Raw genomic sequence first — 21,861 nt, forward strand, 5'->3', positions numbered from 1 at the left:
ATTGCTAAGCGCAAATCTCCACATTGGTTTATTGTCCTCACACTAAGTATGGGCGTGTGTTTTCTTATAGCAAAGCCATATCAAGCTATCTCTTGAATTTACCGAGGAGAATCAAACCCCTGATTTTAGCGTTGTAAGTTCGTAGACTTGCCGCTGTACTAACGAAGGACCTCACATTCGGTACCAATGTTCGAGTTTTAGCGTTACATGCCCTTAGGCTAACTACTGAGATAAGGATGGCTTAAATTAAGTAGGACTGCAGCAGTTTGAAATATATATTAATCGTTTTCATAAAACAGAATTGAATAACTGCCATCCAGTTTGAATCTTAGATTAGAAAACATCACAAAAGTATTCAAATTGTCAAACTAAGAAATAAAAACAATATAATAAACGTGTTTTACCCTTTTCTAGAAACATCTACATGAATTTGTTCTTCTATGTAAGAACTATGGTAAATCTATGTTGTATTATGTACCTTATTGATAAAAAGCTATTCAGCTATCGTAAGTCGCATGACACGTAACACTTGCCTTAATTACTCAATATAATTGGATGCTTATCTACTTAAAGGTTAGTTTTTGCTTCCCATGATAAATTTTCGTATTGAAACTCTATATGTGAGTAAAAACAGCTGTAGTTATTATAATTTTAGAAGTGATTTCTGTTGGAAGTCGAACCGGATTAGATTATTTGAGTAATCGTTACGGCTATAAACTTAAGTTAATTAACATATTTTGTAATGTGCGTTGTGAAATGTCTTGGTAGGTATGTGTTTATTTGTAGCTTCTGTTAAACAACACAAAGCTACAAAATAAAACAAAGGATTTTGTTTCCAACGGTGGATCGAATCCTGGATTTTGACCTTGCACGTAGTAAGTTTAACGCTGACCCACTAAAGGGACGTATATTCTTACTGAATATCTGTTTAAATTAAATGTGTGTGTTTTTCTTGATGACTTCTTACCTAATGATGTTAAAACATATTTATGTTATTGAACTTATCAACTATCCTGTATGGTCTCTCCTGATCTGGGTGTAGTCCATTAACTATATTGCTAACTGTGATACTGGATACGCACAACAGCTGTCGACTAACTTAACACATAAATATTGACTTTGGCCTAGTTTCTCTTGGTGTGTGAGAAATGAAAGTGTTTCCACGTGAATCAAATTAATAAAAAAGTCAAACCTTGGCATAAGATCTCAGCTAGCTTGCAAGTCTGCATAGCAAATGACGGGAAAGTGTTTTATTGCTCGTGTCACCTTGGTGACCACTGAAACGATATCACGTTTCTGTTATATTATGAATAACACTAGAGACAAGAATCTTGAAGTTACTGGAATTTTGATAAACGTTTTGCAAAATTAAGTGAGTAACTGTTTTGATTCATCCATAGGAAGTAAAATGTGAACACTTAAAAAGTTGTTTTTTATATTTGCATACATATGCCACAAGTGCATTTCAGTGCAAAATGTAAAACGACAGAAAAGTCAACACGATATCTTCTCTCTTCCACTTTAAACACTTAGATGTGAAATATGAATCATGTAAAGTTTTACCAACAGTAATCTTAAGTGAAGCCTTGAAAATACCAGGACACATAATTTGTTTAAAATGTAATTTTCACGCACTTTTGTTTTCCCTCTTATTTCCACTTAACATTTACGGCCACTTTAAAAAGTCTTATTACATTTATTAAACTTTCATACCAAAGATATTTTTAAATCCATGTTCAAGTTACGATATGTAATCGTTTTTGTTTTTGTTTTTTAACTCAATACAAGAGCATCGTAAGCCAACCTAAAATCGTATGAATAAACACGTTCAAGAAATTTCAAGGATTTGTTATAGGACTGATTTTGAACTTTATTTCACGCATAAATTTGTTTCGCGGTGCTACGAAGTGCAAAATGAATGTATTGGTGAAACGTAGTGCATAATGGTATTTAATTTACCTGTTCTACCATAACGTAATGAGGAAATGAGGCTTAATGAAACTCACGTAGAGAAGTTTGGTTATTGAAGATGAAAAAGTATCTATATTCTCTGTAGTCTATAGAGCATAATGATATCGTTCACATAACGTTATAGTTTATTATATCAAAGCAGGATAATTCTAAATTATCCTTCAGAGTTTACAGAATCTCAAAAGAAACACTGGTGTTTAGTGTCATGCAGAGAAGATGAATTATTCAGTTGTTTAATTTGTCTCTCTTCGCCAAGTTCAATTAATGTATAAATCAGTTAAGTTTGAGCTGTTTGAAGGATCACCGCAGCAATGTAGTTTGAAGGCTGAATGTTCACTCTCAGAAAGCAAAAAGTTAGTTACGTAGAATCACGAGAGGTATTGGTTTTAAAAGAGCTGTTTTTGTCTGATGAACAAAGAAACTAATAGCACAACAAACCAACAGGTGGATTATTTGATGTAATACCTATACACTAAAAAGAAAATGTATTGGTGGTAATAGATAAGTTATGTTTATACTTAGATTTATGTTAAACTCTTGCTAAAAAGTAATAACGTTTGCTTGTTTCTGAATTCCACGCAAAGCGATCTGGGGGTTATATGCACTAGCAGTCCGTAATTTTCATATGATAGACTAGAGGGAAGGCATTTAGTCAACACAATCCATCGCAAACTCTTGGGATACTTTTTACCAGCGTTTAGTTGGATTGACCCTCACATTATAACACTTTTAATGCTGAAAGAGAGAACATTTTCGGGAACGGAATTCGTATCGCAAACCTTAGATTGTTAGTTGAACACTCTAGTCGTTAGACCCTGCCGGTCCAATTAATTAGAAAGTATCATGGCTGCCACATAAGGTGTTTTAGCATAATATTATTTAGCGCAAAACTTCACAACGGCCTATTGGAGCTCCATCTACTACTAGATATCATCGAACCCTAAATTTTAACGTTGTTAGTCCGTAAACTTACTCTTGCCCCCCAAGGTTACCGAGTTAACAGGAACTGGAAAACATATAATGCCAATTTAAACATAATATTTAACAACTGTTGGGATCACTGGTTTAACGTTTGTGCGTTCACCAGTTAAATCCGTTATTTCATTCACATTTTCAGCCCAACTTTATTCATTAAAGTTTTCATAGTTTTGTAACATAAACTTTTGTCAGTCTTACAAACAACTCTCAAAACGAAAGTACCCAATTCATGAAATATACATTCCAAGAAAAAGACTTTGGTCTGGATTTTACACACACACACACACACACAAAGTATCTTGAAGACGAAAAAGAGAATATAATGGCTTCATGCACTGCGTGCCAATTTGTTGTCAGATGGCCAGTTTGGATAGCTAGTACATGCGTGGCTTCACACCTTCTGACACATCAAATTTAATGGTTTGAAGATAAAGAAGATATCTGAAGTGTTCGAAGACCAGAAAGTTTCTATTGATAAGATGATTATATCATTCCGCCTACTTAATACTTTTTTATATTTTAGTTTTATCTTAAGATGCTGCACAAAACTTAAAAACTCTCGTGCACAATTGTTTCCAGATGGTCAACTGATACGTTGTATCAACCAGGCCAATGCCCTCTACAACTGGTAATCAACATCTTAATATTAATGAATAACAAATTTTATAAGAGCACTTCTTAGACATTTATTATTCGTTACTACACACTTGATAAATTTAAGCTTCATATATAACACTTAATTGAGTGGAAAGTTTCTACAACAGGTAGTTCCATCATAAATAGTCTACTAAAACAATCTATCAAAGAATATGCTTCAGGTGGTTGTAAAATTAAGGATACTTTTTTCAACAGATTACTCTTTTCAGTGGCTTTACTTTTTGTTGATGTTGTTAATTGGAAAGCTACACAACAGGCTGTCTGTGCTTTTTCATCACTGGGATCGAAACCAAAAATATATTATTATAATATTTCAAACTTAGCTGAAATGGCAGAAGAAATTATATTGTGGTGGCGCTTACCTATAGACTAAAAAAAAATAATACCTTCATTAGTGATTCGTATTAGAATGATCTGACACATATATCGTCTCATATGTCGAAAAAAAATTGCATTTGTACTAGCAGCGATTCGCAACATGCACCATTTACAGAATAGCACAAAATAATTCTTGCAAATAAACAAAACCATTAAGCCTACTTTTCTTACGCCTAATATGAATTAAACCTTTTGTGAAGTGCCTCATATATTCATATATGTGACTTACTTGGGTACATTTTTACTTAAGTCATGTCAAGGCTAAACTTTATCTTGCTTTCAGTGAATAAACTTATAATGTTATTCTAGAACCTGACATTACACCTTTTTTAAAAACTTTTATAAGTATTTAATAAGTTGTTGTACGATAAGTCTGATAAAATATGTTTATTTCCGTTGAAATCACGTGATGCGCATGCGTGTGAGTGTGTATTTTCAGTGCACACCATACAGAGTATTGCTATAATAGACATTACATTTAACTTACAGGGATACTTTTGATAAATTTGAGACATTAGGTAACCATTTTCTACATTACCTTCATTGTAATGATGATCACGACTTGCAGTATGAAATGTTAAAATTATATTTGCAATAATTTTTTGATAAACATTTTTTTAAAATAAACTACATAAATAAGTCGATATTGAGGAAGAATTAATGAATACCACGATGTTCGGTGGAAATTCAGATTATTAAAATATCCTTTGATTAACACGAGTGTAGTTTATTTCATACTTTTATTCTCAGTATTAAATAAAACATCTATCGAACCTTGTGTTTATAATCCATTGATGTAGAAGCTGTGGAGAATTCTAGAAGGTCTAAGCGACAGAAGTATAGATATCTGCCACAAGACGAGCGAAAGAGAGGAGAGTAATTGTAATGTTACGAGAAAGAAAAGAGTGGACAGAAAAAACTAGAAAACGTAAAGTTATCCGTCGTAGGAGTGAAAGGCCTTATAGTTGATATGTCAGAGTGAAATCAAAAGTTTGGAAGAAATAAGGGAATGATTTGTCTCATCTAAGGGTGTTTTAAACTAACTGAAACTGTCTGTGACGACTTTAACAAAGAGGGAGATAATTATTTGGATGTTTAAGGCATAAATATGATCTACATAGTGTAAATAATTTTTGTATTTACATTTAACTTTTTGAATGTGTGTGTGTATATATAAATATAATTTTAAAAACAAGTGAGTGCAGGCTGTTCGTTTATCGTCGAATACATAGCCAACAGGTCACAAGACACCTACTGTAAAAGAATCCTTAGCCCAACATACCCATACATTTACATTACGATATATATATACATACATACATTATTAAAAATCTGAAACAGACTCTATGTTAAGTAATATAACATATATCAGGTAATCTAATTTATGTTAAATCACAGAACCTCCGGCAAATAATATAATCTATGTTAGACCACATATCATCTAAAATAATTTCTAATCTTTGATAAATTACAGAACATCTGTCAGGCATTTCGTGATAAATTACAGAATGTCTAGAAGATTTTAATATATGTTAAATTACACAATATTAAGTAGGCTTAATAATTTCTGTTAAATTAAATAACATCTAGCAGACCTTATATTAAATTACAGAACATTTAGAAGACTTTTTAATTAGTGTAAAAATACATAGCATCTAGTAGGTTCTCTCGTTTAAGATATATTACAAAACATCTAGTACACTCTAATCTATGTTAAATATCTTGTAGACTCTAATCTGTGGTAAATTACAGGACAACTACAGTGTTGTGTTAAGAAGTCATATCTTTATTAAGAGTTCCGTTATGGACCTTCAGAAGTATATACTTGAGATAGATTTTAAAATGATGTTTCATGAAAGTTTTATTCTTAGGTAATGCTAAGAATTGTCTTAATTTACTAATATTGTCATGTATATTTAAACTAGTATCAACACTTACTTTTTTAGCAAGTATATATCTAGTATTATAAATATATGGGTGTGTTTGGCTGAGAAGTCTTCTACAGTAGGTGTCTGTAACTTGTTGGCGATCAATTCCACAATAAATGAACAGTACGCACTCCACTTGTTTTTAAAATAATATATAATTCAAAACAAGTTAAACGTATGAACTTTTTTATCTTATGGAGATCATAATTATATTTTAGACATTATACAGTTTTTTTGTTCTTGTTAAAAGTCCACTTAAGCCATTTCTATTGCTTTAGAATTCACTTGACAAGCTGAACTATTTTTATCGCAATAGCATCCGCCTATTATTTACTTTCGCTGTCGCATTAGTCACCGAAGTTGTATCCTGAACTTTCAATAATTGTTTGCCTTTTTATCAAAGTTCGCACAGGCGGTTTCGATTAGTTTAAAATATTCTTTTACAAGACAGACTATTCTCCTTATGTCTTTTAAGCTGTTAATTTCACTCTTAACATATTAATCATTTGGTCATTCACTCCCACGACGAGTAACTTCACTTTTCTAACTTTTCTCTGACCGAACTTCTCTTTCTCGTGATTTTTAATTTCTTCCGCTCGTCTGATCGCAGCTATTTACAGGTCTACTACTTAGGCCTTCTAGAAATATCCATAGTTTCAAAATCAATGGATTTCAAACACAACATTCAATAATCTGGACATCAATGAATTACACACACAAAATAAATAAATTAATAATATTATACTAATGAGTTTTTTATATCTGACAACTATGAAATTTTGCACAGAAAATGTGCATCGGCTAACACAATTATGTTTTGTTTTGTTATTCTACAATGACTGCTTTGTCTTTAATTTGATCTTGTGTTATTACATTTCAAACATTAGACTTATATTCAGAATGCAAGTTGTGTTATTTTTAACATACGTTTATTAACAGCGTATATATTCCCGTAAAACGAAGGACACTCAAAACAAAATATAAAGATACACTACATGGCCAAAACATTAGCATGATAATATAGTGGCTAAGTGATGGTAGTACACACATTATTAATCCAAGGATTCATAGTTCACGTTCCGTTGTTGAAAAACCTTTCTCCGTATACTTTGGAGACATTGATGTGCTATAACAGTAATGGAATTATGATCCACATGACGTGGACGTTTGTCTTACTACACACGCACACACAAGTATTTTGAACTCACGTCCAGGAAAGAAAAATGTGATTCGTTTAATATCGACATTACTCCGTCAGGTTTGATATACGAGTGATGGTCAACTCTCACATACAAGTACCACAACTCTACATATACAAAGTGTTGAGGATACGTGTTTTTCACAAACTTTCTTTCTTCTAGTCGATCAGTTTAAAATTAGTTATGGCTATGCGCATAAATATGAAACGAACAACAAGAAATGTGGGTGAGAACACAGGAATATTGACTGTCGTAAGAGCAACATACAATTAACATAACCGTATATATGACTTTATATACAAGTAACATAACCTAATATACAAGTACTATAGCCTTATACACAAGTGGCATAACCTAATATACAAGTACTATAACCTTATATACAAGTAACATAACCTAACATACAAGTACTATAGCCTTATACACAAGTGTCATAAGCTAATATACAAGTAACATAATCCAATACACAAGTATTATAACCTTATATACAAGTAACATAACCCAATATACAAGTACTATAACCTAATATACAAGTACTATAACCTTATATACAAGTAACATAACCTAATATACAAGTAACATAATCCAATACACAAGTATTATAACCTTATATACAAGTAACATAACCTAATATACAAGTACTATAACCTAATATACAAGTACTATGACCTAATAGAAAGTAACATAACCCAATATACAAGTATTATAACCTTATATACAAGTACTATAACCTTATATACAAGTAACATAACCTAATATACAAGTAGCATAACATTATATACAAATCACGTAACTTAATATACAAGTAACATAACCTTATATACAAATACTAGAACCTAATATACAAGTACTATAACATTATATACAAGTAGCATAACCTAATATACAAGTAACATAACCTAATATACAAGTAACATAATCCAATACACAAGTACTATGACCTAATAGACAAGTAACATAACCCAATATACAAGTATTATAACCTTATATACAAGTAACATAACCTTATATACAAGTACTATAACCTGATATACAGGTATTGTAACCTAATACAGAAGTAACATAACCTAATATACAAATAACATAGCCTTATATATAATTATTTATAACCAGACAGGATAAATACCAGTTATCTGATTAAATCGATAAATGTCGTCCTGAAACGAAGTTCAACAAAAAGATTTAAAGAAACAATCCATGAGCACCAGAAAGGACGAAGAGGTTTAGTTTGCACCTAAATCTTAAGCCTGATATCGAAACTTATGAAACACAAAAAACAAGGAATGCTTTTTCTGTAGCATAACCAGTCACAGAAGAAGTTAAGAAAACGAAGTAACTGTCTTTAAAAATATTAGTAGTTACAAAAAAATTAAGATAAACAACTTTAAAGAGATGTCTTCAACTTCTTTACTGGCCCAACACCTCTTCTTGTGGTAAACACCCAGTTTGATAACTCCTGAGTTAGAGGTATATAACACCCTTAAAAAAAAGGCTAAAATTCATTCTTCGATCCCAATTGTCAATTTTCGGAGATGGAGAGTCAATATTTTATTTTTATGTTTCAGGTGATTAAACATTAAAGCAAGGCTAGCAGAATAAAAACACTTGAATAGGCCTAACTGGTAGACATAATACCACGACCACAAATGTTATTTTGTGTATGGTATTGTTAACTCAACAATGTGAAACATTTTATTGTTTGTGTAAAACTAAATTAGGGACGGCTAGCGCAGATAGCCCTCGTATAGCTTTGCGCGAAATTCAAAACAAAGCAAACCAAAATCAATTTTCAAACAGCAAAACAAAAAAGTAAGTTTGTTTTTTGGAATTTCGCACAAAGCTACTCGAGGGCGATCTGTGCTAGCCGTCCCTAATTTAGCAGTGTAAGACTAGATGGAAGGCAGCTAGTCATCACCACCCACCGCCAACACTTGGGCTACTCTTTTACCAACGAATAGTGGGATTGACCGTCACATATACGCCCCCACGGCTGGTAGGGCGAGCATGTTTTGGCGCGACTCGAGCGCGAACCCGCGAACCTTAGATTACGAAGTGCACGCCTTAACGCGCTAGGCCATGCCAGGCCAAAAAAAAGTAAGAGATAATTTGATTGAAACTGACCATCGATAAGCCTTTTGAAGTCTTGGAAATATACGACATTTTGTGCTGGTGGTATGAATTATTCACATCATTGAATGTATAACGTTGTTGACGTTTAGACTTATCACACGCTGCTCATGAAAATATCCATTCAGTTCTTCATCTCTTTTTATTCGGTACTACGAAATTCGCGTATGAAATACAACGACATAATACCTTGTCGCCCGGATCGGAGGCGAAATGTATCTCAGTATTCGGAATAAGAAGAAATGGTTAGTTTATTTAGGACTCTTTAAAGTCTAATTGAAATCAACGTATTTCGAAACTCTTGTATTTATTTGCATAAGTGGGTGAAAGTTTCCAAGACAACCCACTTGATGTCATAGTTAGAAGATTGATGACCACAGGAACTAGTGTGTCCTAGTTCAGTAAGAAAGGAATGTTTGTTTTTAACAACACTCTTTTGCGTCAACAAGTCCTCATGGTCATGTAAGCTTTGCTACCAGAGGTCTCAAGCAAGTGTTAATCTCAAACGTAGACCTACATTTCGTGCGAACTACGGATGAGATAAACTCTCGTTTTCTTCACCCCACACTCACTGTGTAATCAACCCGATTTTATTTTTAGAGAGCGAACCATTTGTGAAATTTAATGTAAGGTTTTGATTTCACAGGAGCAGTTTGTTAAAAGTATGCCACAGTGGCCTCTAAGCGTTCATACGATCTGTAGCATTATAGTCATGTGACATCTGTCCTGTTACCATGGTTGTAAACAAGCATGGAAAATGTCACACACAACTTTTATTTCCGATTAATCTTTGCCGCTATATGATTTTTTTATACGTAAGCGTATTAAGATATGTAAATTTAAAAAAAGTACCGAAATGTAAAGACCTTTATAAACATATTTTGCAAACTATGAATTACATTGGTTTCAAATACATTGAAATATTGCTGGCTCGTGGTATGAAAAAAAATAGGACTAAAATCAGTATATTTTGAAAATAAATAAAACACAATTATTTTCATATATTAGACAAAGCATCAATTTTAAGTAATAAACTGATGTATTAGTGGTTATTTAGAAATTAATTTTAAAAAATGAATAAGCCATTTCGTAATATAAACGTATTTTTATTAGTGAACTGTCTGTTTTAAAACCTGATTTAAGTAATGATGAATTCAAAATATTTTCGTCGTGTTTTATGGTTATTTGTTTTTTGTTAAGAACAAAGATGGGCTATCTGTGTTCTTCCCACCACAAGTATCGAATCTTTCTTTTCTGTTATGACATGGTCAGGTGGGTTAAGGCGTTCCACTCGTAATCTGAGGGTTGCGCATTCGAATCCCCGTCGCACCAAACGTGCTCAATATTTCAATCGTGGGGGCGTTATAATTTGATGGTCAATCCCACTATTCGTTGGTAAAAGAGTGGCTCAAGAGTTGGCGGTGGGTGATGATAACAAGCTGACTTCCATCTAGTCTTACACTGATAAATTGGGAACGGGTAGCGCAGATAACCCTCGTGTGGCTTTGCGCGAAATTCAGAAACAAATAAACAAACAAACAATCTTTTTGTCTTCTTTTTGGTGGAGGGTTCTAAACCTTCAGACTTTCCACTGAGCCACTGAGGGGCGATTTATATAAAATAACTACTTTTAATTGTCTTAAGGAAAAATAAAACCGAATATATCGAGATGCTTGTGGGAATGTGCAAGTCCTTTAATTTGTGTAAATAAACACATTTATATCTCTTCACATTCTTCCATCCTGTAATTGCACATTTAAAGATTATTGTACGTGCGTATATAAATATATATATATATTCGAAGCTATAATACTTATTTTGGCCTTTCTTTGTCTGACTATCCTTTCAAGACTTTTGCTTTTCGTCTGCAACTGATAACTTATTTCTCTATGCTTTCTGATTACTTAAAGGTATTAAAGTTTTATATATATATATAGTTTGATATTTTGAACGCCCTGCGCATTTAATTTAGTTTAATGAAATAGTTTCTATTTTGTTGTTGTTGATATTATGGATATTTTAGTATTTCACCAATTCCTTTATCAATGCAGTAATTTTTTGTATAATACACTTTTAATATTTTATGGCTTTAGTTGTTTCCTTTTGTCTGTTTTTTAGGGGTTGGGGGTGGTAGTTCACTTCACAAGCTGCTTTATTACACGTATCCCGTTTGAAGCTAAAGTACCTAACAAAGGACTGGTTTTGCGGTAAAGACAAAGCATTGCAAGATTGCTGGAGTATCACGTTCTATCAAAGAGCACAGGCACGTGCTACTATACAAACGAGCTACATGAAGATATCAGTTCGTATCTATCAGTTTGATTACGCTCGGTCAGGAACGTATATGTTAACAGTGAATTTCACCGTGAAAGATGTCGACATTCAGATAAATACGTTGCAATTTATTCTTTATTACAGCAAAAACTCTATTTCCGGGCGCTAAAACGAAGGAAACCGTTGAAAACGAAATTACGTATATGGAAAAAGTAGATGAAACCAGCGATTTACATACTTTGACAAAAACGTGTTAATAATAATTATAAATCAGTTATTAAACCATTTTGATCTCAACATGGTATGTCTTATTTTTTGTAATTTAGAACAATTATAGGTTAAAGATATTCGTAGTAGCTCATCTCCAAATTTCGAGTGATATAACGCTAAAATTCGGGATTCGATCCCTGCGATAATGTAGCTAACTCATTCTATAGTTTTATTCTTACAACGTAACAACAACATATGAACAAAAAACTTAATTACGTTTCACTTTGCCCTTATTATTGAATATTAAGTACACCTTAAAAAAAAAAAACACAATAAATGAAATATAATCACCCTCCTAAGTTGGCAGGTCTTTGGCTATTATTGGATGACCTTTGACGGCCGTTTCGGATCCTCGAACCAGCGGTGAGTTCAACGTTTGGAATACAGAGGCAAAGGCAAAGAAAGACGGTGGAGATAATCATCGCGGAAATAAAAGAGGAATGGGTTGCGACTAACCCTTTTGTTAACTATCCACAGTTTACTCGCTTGTGGTATTCTGTGTGTTCTCCACAATCTCAGACTAACACTAATGAGCCCTTTCAGACAATGCTAGCTATAAAATATCAAACGCTCAATACACAATTGGAGGACTGACACTTAAAGTTTACATAATATATCCAACCATCATTTCTCATATGTTAGGGATAACCACTTAACAACAGAGTCAACGAGCACACTTAAATGGACGGAGCTTCGAACATGTGTGGTCTGCAGGCTTTTCCCACAATAGTAAGATACTCCTCCTCAAAGGTGCCCTCTATCGGGGGTGAGTGTCTAGATATTTTTGTAACAACTCTGGATTGGCTGTCAAAAACCAGATAAAGAATTGAGCATTTCCCGTCAATAACGCCTTTCTGAAAGAAGTATTTTTCTCTTCCTTATAAAACTTCGAGAAAATAACGTAAGTTAGAGATGCACTAAATAGATAACGTCAGAAACAGAATTCGTAAATATTTTCAACCATAGATACTAAAATGATATCAAATAATACCGCTAGTAGGGACAGAAGGTAATTTTTAGTAGCAGCTATGCTGTTTTAAGGCGACGCATGAAGTCTCAAATGCCACATTTCTAAACAAAATAGTATCACTATGTCACCACTTCCACCCGAGAGTCATGGTGTTTTGCTTTTATTCTTATCTGTCTGTCCGTTCGTCAACATCACAACTCAAAATATGAATATGGCTAAAAACAAAAGTTGTGTATCGTCGAAGAACCAGTTGTTCAACGTAATATATTACAGGGGTTAAAGTCACAGTGGAGGTCAATAGCTCAGAGATGACTGTAACACTGATGGCCAACCACTTTGGGATTTTGAAAAAATGGTCAAAGTTCGATAGTTAATCATATATAAAGACAATGTCGGGAATTAGTCTTCAGGTTGAATACTTGATGTATAGTTTAGAGTAGTCACTGTAAAAGTTTGAAAACAACAACATTGTAGGGTCACTTTGCACTCTTAGTTTAACAAGAAGAACACTATATTTGTAATCTGTAAATCACGTAACAGGAAGCTTCTGATATCTTGAAGAACATTATATTTCTAATGTGTAAATCACGTAACAGGGACCTTGTGATATCTTGAAGAACACTATATTTATAATATGTACATCACGTAACAGGGACCTTGTGATATCTTGAAAAACACTATATTTTTAATGTGTAAATCACGTAACAGGAAGCTTGTGATATCTTGAAGAACACTATATTTATAATATGTACATCACGTAACAGGGACCTTGTGATATCTTGAAGAACACTATATTTATAATATGTACATCACGTAACAGGGACCTTGTGATATCTTGAAGAACACTATATTTCTAATGTGTAAATCACGTAACAGGAAGCTTGTGATATCTTGAAGAACACTATATTTATAATATGTACATCACGTAACAGGGACCTTGTGATATCTTGAAGAACACTATATTTATAACGTATATATCACGTAACAGGAAGCTTGTGATATCTTGAAGAACACTATATTTATTATATGTAAATCACGTAACAGGAAGCTTGTAATATCTTGAAGAACACTATATTTATAATGTGTATATCTCGTAACAGGAAGCTTGTGATATTTTGGAAGATGTTATGTGCAAGTTTGATTATGTGTATCATAATAAAAGGTAGAAAGCAGTGCTTGAAAAACAGATATGTGAATAATAGAAATTTAAAAAACCAGGAGAAACAGCAAATGAACAACAGATTAACTGGTTGTTTTAGTGATAAGTGGAAACGACAGTGAACATTCTTTTCACAGAATACTCTTACATACGAATAGACAGATATGACAAGCACGCAGCCTTTTGAATTAATTGAGATCTTAGTTAACAGGCTCACCCGTACAAAACGTTACATATACATATGATAAACAGGTCAGCAACATTGGTCCACTGATTGATCTGATCGACGGGTTCCGCTGACCGAGTGTTGTGCCGCCACAAATAATAAATGTATGTGCTTATAGACAAATGAGCCATCTTAAACTGTATATAGATCAGGACAAACAATGACACCTCTCAGACACTGTGTGGAATGTAAAATAGGGATTGTGTACATGTTTAAAAGATATTTTTAATCCATTCTTACTGTCTATAGATAAGTAATTTGAGATTGTTTAATGTTTGTTTGTTATTACACTTAATTTGTGTACAAACGTATAAAATATTTATGACGTACAATTAATAGTAAATATAAAGTGGTTGAAAATATATTACTCTTAGTGTAAAATCATATTACAAATATAATGTAGCGTCAGTGAAACAATAAAATCGAACGAGTTACTTCAAAACCGAACTTGGGTTTTGTAAACCATTGAACTTTATTAACTTGGGTTTTGTAAACCAATGAAGTTTATTAACTTGGGTTTTGTAAACCATTGAACTTTATTAACTTGGGTTTTGTAAACCATTGAGCTTCATTGACTTGAGTTTTGTAAACCATTGAACTTTATTAACTTGGGTTTTGTAAACCATTAAACTTTATTAACTTGGGTTTTGTAAACAATTGAGCTTTATTGACTTGAGTTTTGTAAACCATTGAAATTTATTAACTTGGGTGTTGTAAACCATTGAACTTTATTAACTTGGGTTTTGTAAACCATTGAACTTTATTATGGAATGAGGTAAAACTGTATATATATTATTAGCAACCTGGAAGTCTTCCCCTCTCAGTGGATCAGCTGTAAGTCTGATGGCTTATACTACTAAAAATCGGGCTTCGATACCTATGGTGGCCAAGCACAGCAAGCTCGTTGTGTAACTTTACGTTTGGGAACAAAATAACAACAATAAAATTATTCTAGATGACAAAGAGCCCTCTATGAAACATAATAAAAATATTATTATTCAGTATAAATGTGTACATGTTTTATAAGGCCGTTTATCCCATCGTGACGTTAACCGCTTAACAACTGAGATGTGAAAAGGACAACAACTAATTGACGAATGTATTTAATTTGAAAAGTCTATAGCAATTCGAGCCTAAAAGACTACATTTCATCTGGTTAATAATAACAGTTACATGAGCATGGTAAATAATACATAATTATTAACCTCTGACCTAAAAAATAAAATGGTATCACGTGGAGCACCAACTTCGAAATGATGTGATATAAAGAACGAACGTTATAAAGTGTAAGTGACTGGGTGTTATGAGTCTAGTTCTGTGTAAAGTGGTCATCCTTGTGCTTAACAAAGAAATGCCTTAAAAATACTTAATTTCGAAAATAACAAACTTTCCATTAATGCACTGTTGTTAACAAAATTAGTTTTAGAAATAAACACTTTATCTTAAATATATATATAAATAAGTTAAAGTAATGTTTGACTGAAATACTGCTACATTTCTACAACAATAGTTCCAATTAATAATAAAATATGTCATATTACTTAGTTTATTTATGTAATACATAAAGCTTAGTAAATGTAAGTACATGCAACAAGCTAGAAATTGTACTACTGTAACAAATGTTGCACGACATATGTAACTATTTGTTGTATATGTAAATTCCATCCCCTGTTTCACTGTAAAAAAAGATTGTGTTGTAACTGAAATAAACAATGTTATTTTACAAGCAAATACTTCTGTGAAATTCAGAATTATAACACAATTAACTGAAGTAGTGATATTATAACACAAATAAGGTGTAGATTTCAGAATTGTATTTATTTAACTGTGTTAATACGTTGTGAAATCGTATTTTATTCCGTGTACGTAGACTGCATAAAATGAACACAAAAACTATCCATCAACTAACAGTTGTGTGTTCTGTTAACTAACAATAGCTGTGAACTTTTAATGTACTCATTCACACACACTAGACGTTTTCCACAAGTCACGAGTTGTGTAGCGTAAGTTTTTCAAGAGTGCACAACTGGTATGCGATAATGTAATATTATGTAGTTCCTAGTTCAGAATCATTATTAACGATAGAGCAGACAATACTAATTACGCTATAAACTTGAAAATAATGGGCGCTGTGAAAAGGAAACATAATTGTGGCGAAGTACATAAAATAAAAGCCAATTATCTTTAAAACAACTATAAAACTATTTCATTGTGTTTGCATTACAACACCCACGCAAGACATCAGGTTAAATAAATGTTAACTCTGTCTTCTTACTTTTTCTTTTTTTCAGTTTTAAGTACAAAAATAAACTTAACGAAAGTTCGTGTATTTGAAAAGTGAAAAGCAAGTTTTTCGCTACCTAAATAAGTTCAATCAGTTTGTGACGTCTCAAGTACATGGTCGGTTAATCTTTTGTACCAGCCCTCATCCACAGTAACACGATTATTTAGTGTTGTTTCTGGAGCAAGCCAATTGGACTATCTGCTACATCTATCAGGTGGAATCAAACCCCAGTTTTAAGAGTCGTAAGTCCATAAACATACGGCTGTCCCACCAAAGGTCATATTTATTTAATATTATTTAAAATATATGAAAAAAAAATAATTATTGCATCAATTCCTTATATTATTTACTGTTTAAAGAAAAATCTATGTAAAGTCTGTGATGTATTACGTCTAAAGAATTCATTTAATCATTTGTATTTTTTACTCTATTCTGAACTGTTCCATTTCAGGTGTCTCTACAAATGATTGTGTTGTAACGATAAAACCCGAAATTTATACGCTATCAATTGAACTAAAGGATAAGCCGCCTAGTTAACAACTGCTAATGAGGCCCTTTTTCTTTCTTCTTGCGCTCGATAAACGACAAGGAACGGTGGCCATTAGCGGAAAAAGTTCCTACGGCTATTTAGAGAATCTCATAGCTCTGTTGAGTTAGATTTGTCCATACATTTGCCAGTAATGCATTGCAGTCAGTCTCTTTTGCTTAAAAACGTTTACAAACAAAAACAGAAATGTAATGTTTTTTTTCCCTTATATAAATAACACATGGAACACCAAAATCAGTTTGTAACCAGCCCAATAAACAATCATACTGCATATATGCTCTGATCAAAGAAATTGGGTTGACTATATATTTTGTGTTTATTTACAACTATTTTTAGGAAAATTGCCACTGAATTGTCTCAATGAGCATCTGCTAGTTTAACATAATTAAAAAACTGGCTATGTTTTACTTAACATATTGAAAATAAATTCAATATCATCATGATAAAAATAACAAACTATATTGGTTTTCTGTGGAAACTGTTCAACATATTGATCACAAGTGTGCAAGAATACATGTCAAACCAAACTGCCATGAACGAGTTATTTTAATGGTTGCATGTTGTTGGAAAAATATTTTGAAATCTTACATTCATCAATCTGTTAAGTCTCTACTCAGTAAATGTCGTTAATAGATAACTTCTCACTAATGTCGTATGGTGCATATTTTACTTATTGTTATCGAATGTAAAGCTGTTTTCGGACATTTGCACAAAACTACTCAAAAGCTATCTGTACAAGTCATCCTTAATTTTGAACTGATAGACTAAAGAGAAGGCATCCAGACATTAACACCCACAGCCAACTCTTGGACTACTTTTGTTTGGTCAAATAGTGGAATTTTGCAGTCTCTTTTATAATGCACCCGTAGTTCCAAATATGTCAGTTGGGAGCTAAGAGATGTACATACTGGATTAAGTCTAACACGTTTCACTGGAGTGCCGTTTGCACTGTATGTGACATATCACCACAATCTAGGACGTTAGAAATTAGTCAGAGGCCTTTCAGACTGGTAAAGAAAATAATTAAAATGATGTCATATGCTGAGATGTTCTAATATAGATTGATCCCAAGAATGTTACAGTCTTCAGAAGATGTGTATCCCCAGGCTTTTAGGAGTAGACAATAGCTTTCATAAACGTGCAAGCCTCTTAGTTGTATAGTGACAGAGAAGCTGATAGCAAATTCCCATCAGTACCAACATTTAAACCCACCACTATATTTAATGGGAGATCAAAAGAGTGAATAGACTACTTTCTTGAGCATTTCATACAAATTGGTCTTTTGAATCAGTGAATTCATAGAGACAGTGGTGCAACATCTTTTGCTGAGTATATATGTCCCAGGCTTGGCATATTAGAGTATCTAAATGAAGAAAAACTCAATATGTGGTACACAGTTGTCAGGAGTTTTACTACAGATTCGAGACTATGAATAATGAAACAATTTATAAATCCAAGTTCAAAGCTCTAATGTGAGGGATCCATGAAAGCTTGACCACTTATGTGAGTGAGTAATTTATTGATATATAGTCAAACATTCTTAGGCACGTCTCATGCCTATCACAAAGAAATATTCTAGACAAGTTTATAGAAGGGCTTCCGAGAGAGTCCATTTGGAAGAACTTCAGTCTGAGGGAAATTTCTTTTCTAACATAGCCAGTTTCAATTACAAGAAGGATTAAAGTGGTAACACTGTGGACAAAAGGCAAAATCCAGAAGCAGTGGCAATTGCTGCTGCAGGGCCAGCTCTGAGATAGTCTCCAGATTTTGTGGAGACTCCAAAGTTCAGAAAAAGTTCTATCACCAGCTCTACTAGTTTCAGTGCAGTAAATACGACAAAGCACAGGCACCATGGTTCCCTATGAAGCACGAAGAATTTCCAGGCTTAGTTGTCACTGTGTCGACAATTGTAACCAAAGGTGCTTTGAGTACAAGAGAAGGAGTTTCTGCTTCAACCACGGCTTATATGATAGTTTCATGATTGTCGATATTCTGTCACAAGCAGAACCATCACATATGAGTATCATTCAGAATGATGCCACAACAGATGTAGGAAAATTGATGACAAGCTACTGCTGAGCTATTTTAAACCAATAAGGTCTGGGTTGGATCTGTGCAGCAGTTTGGGCAGGTATATCATTCAGATTGCACCTGATATTATAGTATTTTAGTTCAATGAACCATTGATTGAGCATCACATGATATATGTTGATAATAATAATGGGCTTGAGGTTGATTATTAATAAATATTGGAGTAAACAGAATCTAGCTTGATCTTGCCATGTATCAGGCACTCCCTGGAAAATTACCACTTTGTCCAGTTAACATCAACCTCATTCTTGCAAATGACAACAAGCAAGATTAGAGAGGTGTGTTCCCAGTTTCATTGTAGCATTTTCACAAGCCATATAAATATAGCTAGTCTGGAATCAGGCATTGGTATTTTAAGAAAGAACAAAGGTGGAATGTTGTCAGCCAGTTTTACGTGTGCAAACTAAAGTCCCAGGAGAAACATCTATTCTTGAGTATATTTGGCTCCATAACAGTGGATTACTCAAAAAGTGACCTGTTTGGGTTACATAATGTATAAGTACTCGTCAATAAGACATCTAGTTATTCACATTGCAGTTGGAATGGTCGTTGATACGGTAATGGAGCAACACAAACTAACTAAAGTCACTGTTACTGTATCATGTCTGAAATGGCACACAACTTTCAGAGCATCTGAAGTTTCTGGTTTAGTACTGTGCAAACAATTTGAACTAGAAACACGTCCAAGAACTTGGTACACTTGTGATGACAAGAAACCTCCTTGAAGTACAAATGTATCTCAGGACGGCTTGTATGGGAATTGATACTTTTGTCCAAATAAAGCAGAGAACAACGTTTCGACTTTCTTAGGTCATTTGCAGGTTAACTTTTTGAAGATGACCTGAGAAGGTTGAAATGTTGAATTCAATGAACTGTTCAAAGAATTTGCTGTTGTATTTGTGGAACGAAATTCCTGGTTGAGACAGACAGTATTCACATGCTATCAAACAAATACAGGTGACATGCGTACAACAAACAATCACCATCAAGGTTTCCTTGGAACACAGGGAACTTGCAAGTGTTAACAATGAATGGTTGGTCATTATTAGAAAGGAAGGGATGTAAAGGTTTTGTGTAGCCTTCAGACGAATGAATGCAATAATTTGACCAGTGCCTTTCCTTTACCACAGAATATATGTGTGTATAGTTCCAATGAAATATGCCCATCGGTTTAACACACTAGATACGGCTTCTGGGTACTGATAAATCTTCTTAAGCAATGACGAAAGTAGATCTAAGACTGCTTTCAGCATTCAAGAAATACTGTACGTCGTTTGGTTTGTGTAATACTCCTACCACATTGATGAGGTTTCCATTTAGAAGAGTACAATTTAAGAGATGCATAATTTATTTAAATGACGTAGTTGTGTTTGATCACATTTTTCAAGCCACAGATGAGAACTCGACAAAGGTTTTTCCAGTGCAATAATGATGCAGGCTTGATATATGGAAAGTACGTGCTCATGTGCATGAATGTTTAGTTTCTTGGTCAAGTCGTTGATAGAAATGGAATGTACACGGTCCTTAGAAAATTATAATGGTCAAGAACTGGTTGTTGCTTTCTAATAAACGAGAATTTTGTAGCTTTGTTGGTTTTATGTTGTATTGATATGGTTTGTATCCGGTTTTCTAACTTAGATACACTGATGACCAAAATGACAAAAAATGATAATGTTTTGCATGTATACAAAATTGTAAAAAGTACGTTTCATTTTTCAAACTCAGCTTATTTCAATCACTAGTGTTGGCTTATTCTTCTCAATATTTTATTTTCATGTTTTCAGTGATAGTGGAATGTGTGTTGATTGTGGTTTTGTCACAAGTATAAGACAACATGAGATAAATAACTACGTATGCATATTGTATATCAATTGCTCCTGAGCAAAGATACTGTATGACAAAGAAAAACTACTTGAATGTATAGTAACTGTCAAACGTTACCATCACTATTTGTGCAGACAATTCATCACTAAAAACTATTGAACTTCAGAACCATAAAGATTATGATTACATATTGGATAGCGATGCAACTCTGGTCAGCAATATGGAAACATCAAATTAGTTTTGCAACACATCAGATCATGTCTGTTCATCAAATCTTAAATCCTAAACGTCATAAAGCCACGAAATAAGTTGCAACAGTAGTAATTACAAACCATGACAGTTTATTTTGGTTTTGCGTCATGGATGCCGAGTCAATGACTTTAAGCAGAGCAATTGGAAACTTAGACAGAGTTTTGGTACCATTTGCTGTTCAGAAATATAGTGTCAGCCTACGACAAAGTTGCAAGTATTATACTAATGATATATGACACTTGCACAGTCCGTTAGAAGAGTAGAACATGGATTGTACTATTGTTGTGTGTAAGTAAGACACAGTAGACAACTCATGATGTCACTAGTGATTCGTGGAGCTTCAAGGAAGGAACACTCCAGAGTGTCATATTTTGTTGAAAACACAAAGTGGTTCTTCTGGCTGTATTCTTATCCATATTTTGAAGATGATCAACACATTGTACCACATACACTGTCAAGAGGGAAAACAAATTGCAGCATGTAAAACTCTATCAGAAAGTTTTGGTTTCTCTTCTCAAAATAATAATTCGAAATATGGCTGGTCCTTCGCCTGAAAATGAGATAGGCAACTGTTCTGATAATTATTGATTATTTCATTTAAGAAAATGAAGCTAAAAGGATGACATAGTCCATTGTGGATGTGTTAATAGATATAACACTTTAGAATGTCTGGATAAATACACATGGGTCAATAACCTAACTTTAACAGTTAGCTGCTTATCCAGC

At 33.3% G+C, this 21,861-nt stretch overlaps 1 protein-coding gene across 1 annotated transcript in view; it reads right to left on the reverse strand.

Moving 5' to 3' along the window:
• LOC143240634 (fibrillin-1-like) overlaps nucleotides 1–12,557 on the reverse strand; it is a 209,582-nt gene extending 197,025 nt beyond the window's left edge. The window contains 1 exon segment of the mRNA XM_076483387.1: nucleotides 12,074–12,557. Within this exon segment, the coding sequence (XP_076339502.1) occupies nucleotides 12,074–12,204 (131 nt within the window). The 5' untranslated portion in view covers nucleotides 12,205–12,557.
• Nucleotides 12,558–21,861: the final 9,304 nt, after the last annotated feature.

Source organism: Tachypleus tridentatus, chromosome 13, assembly GCF_004210375.1.
Source record: "Tachypleus tridentatus isolate NWPU-2018 chromosome 13, ASM421037v1, whole genome shotgun sequence".
NCBI classification, from domain to species: Eukaryota; Metazoa; Arthropoda; class Merostomata; order Xiphosura; family Limulidae; genus Tachypleus; species Tachypleus tridentatus.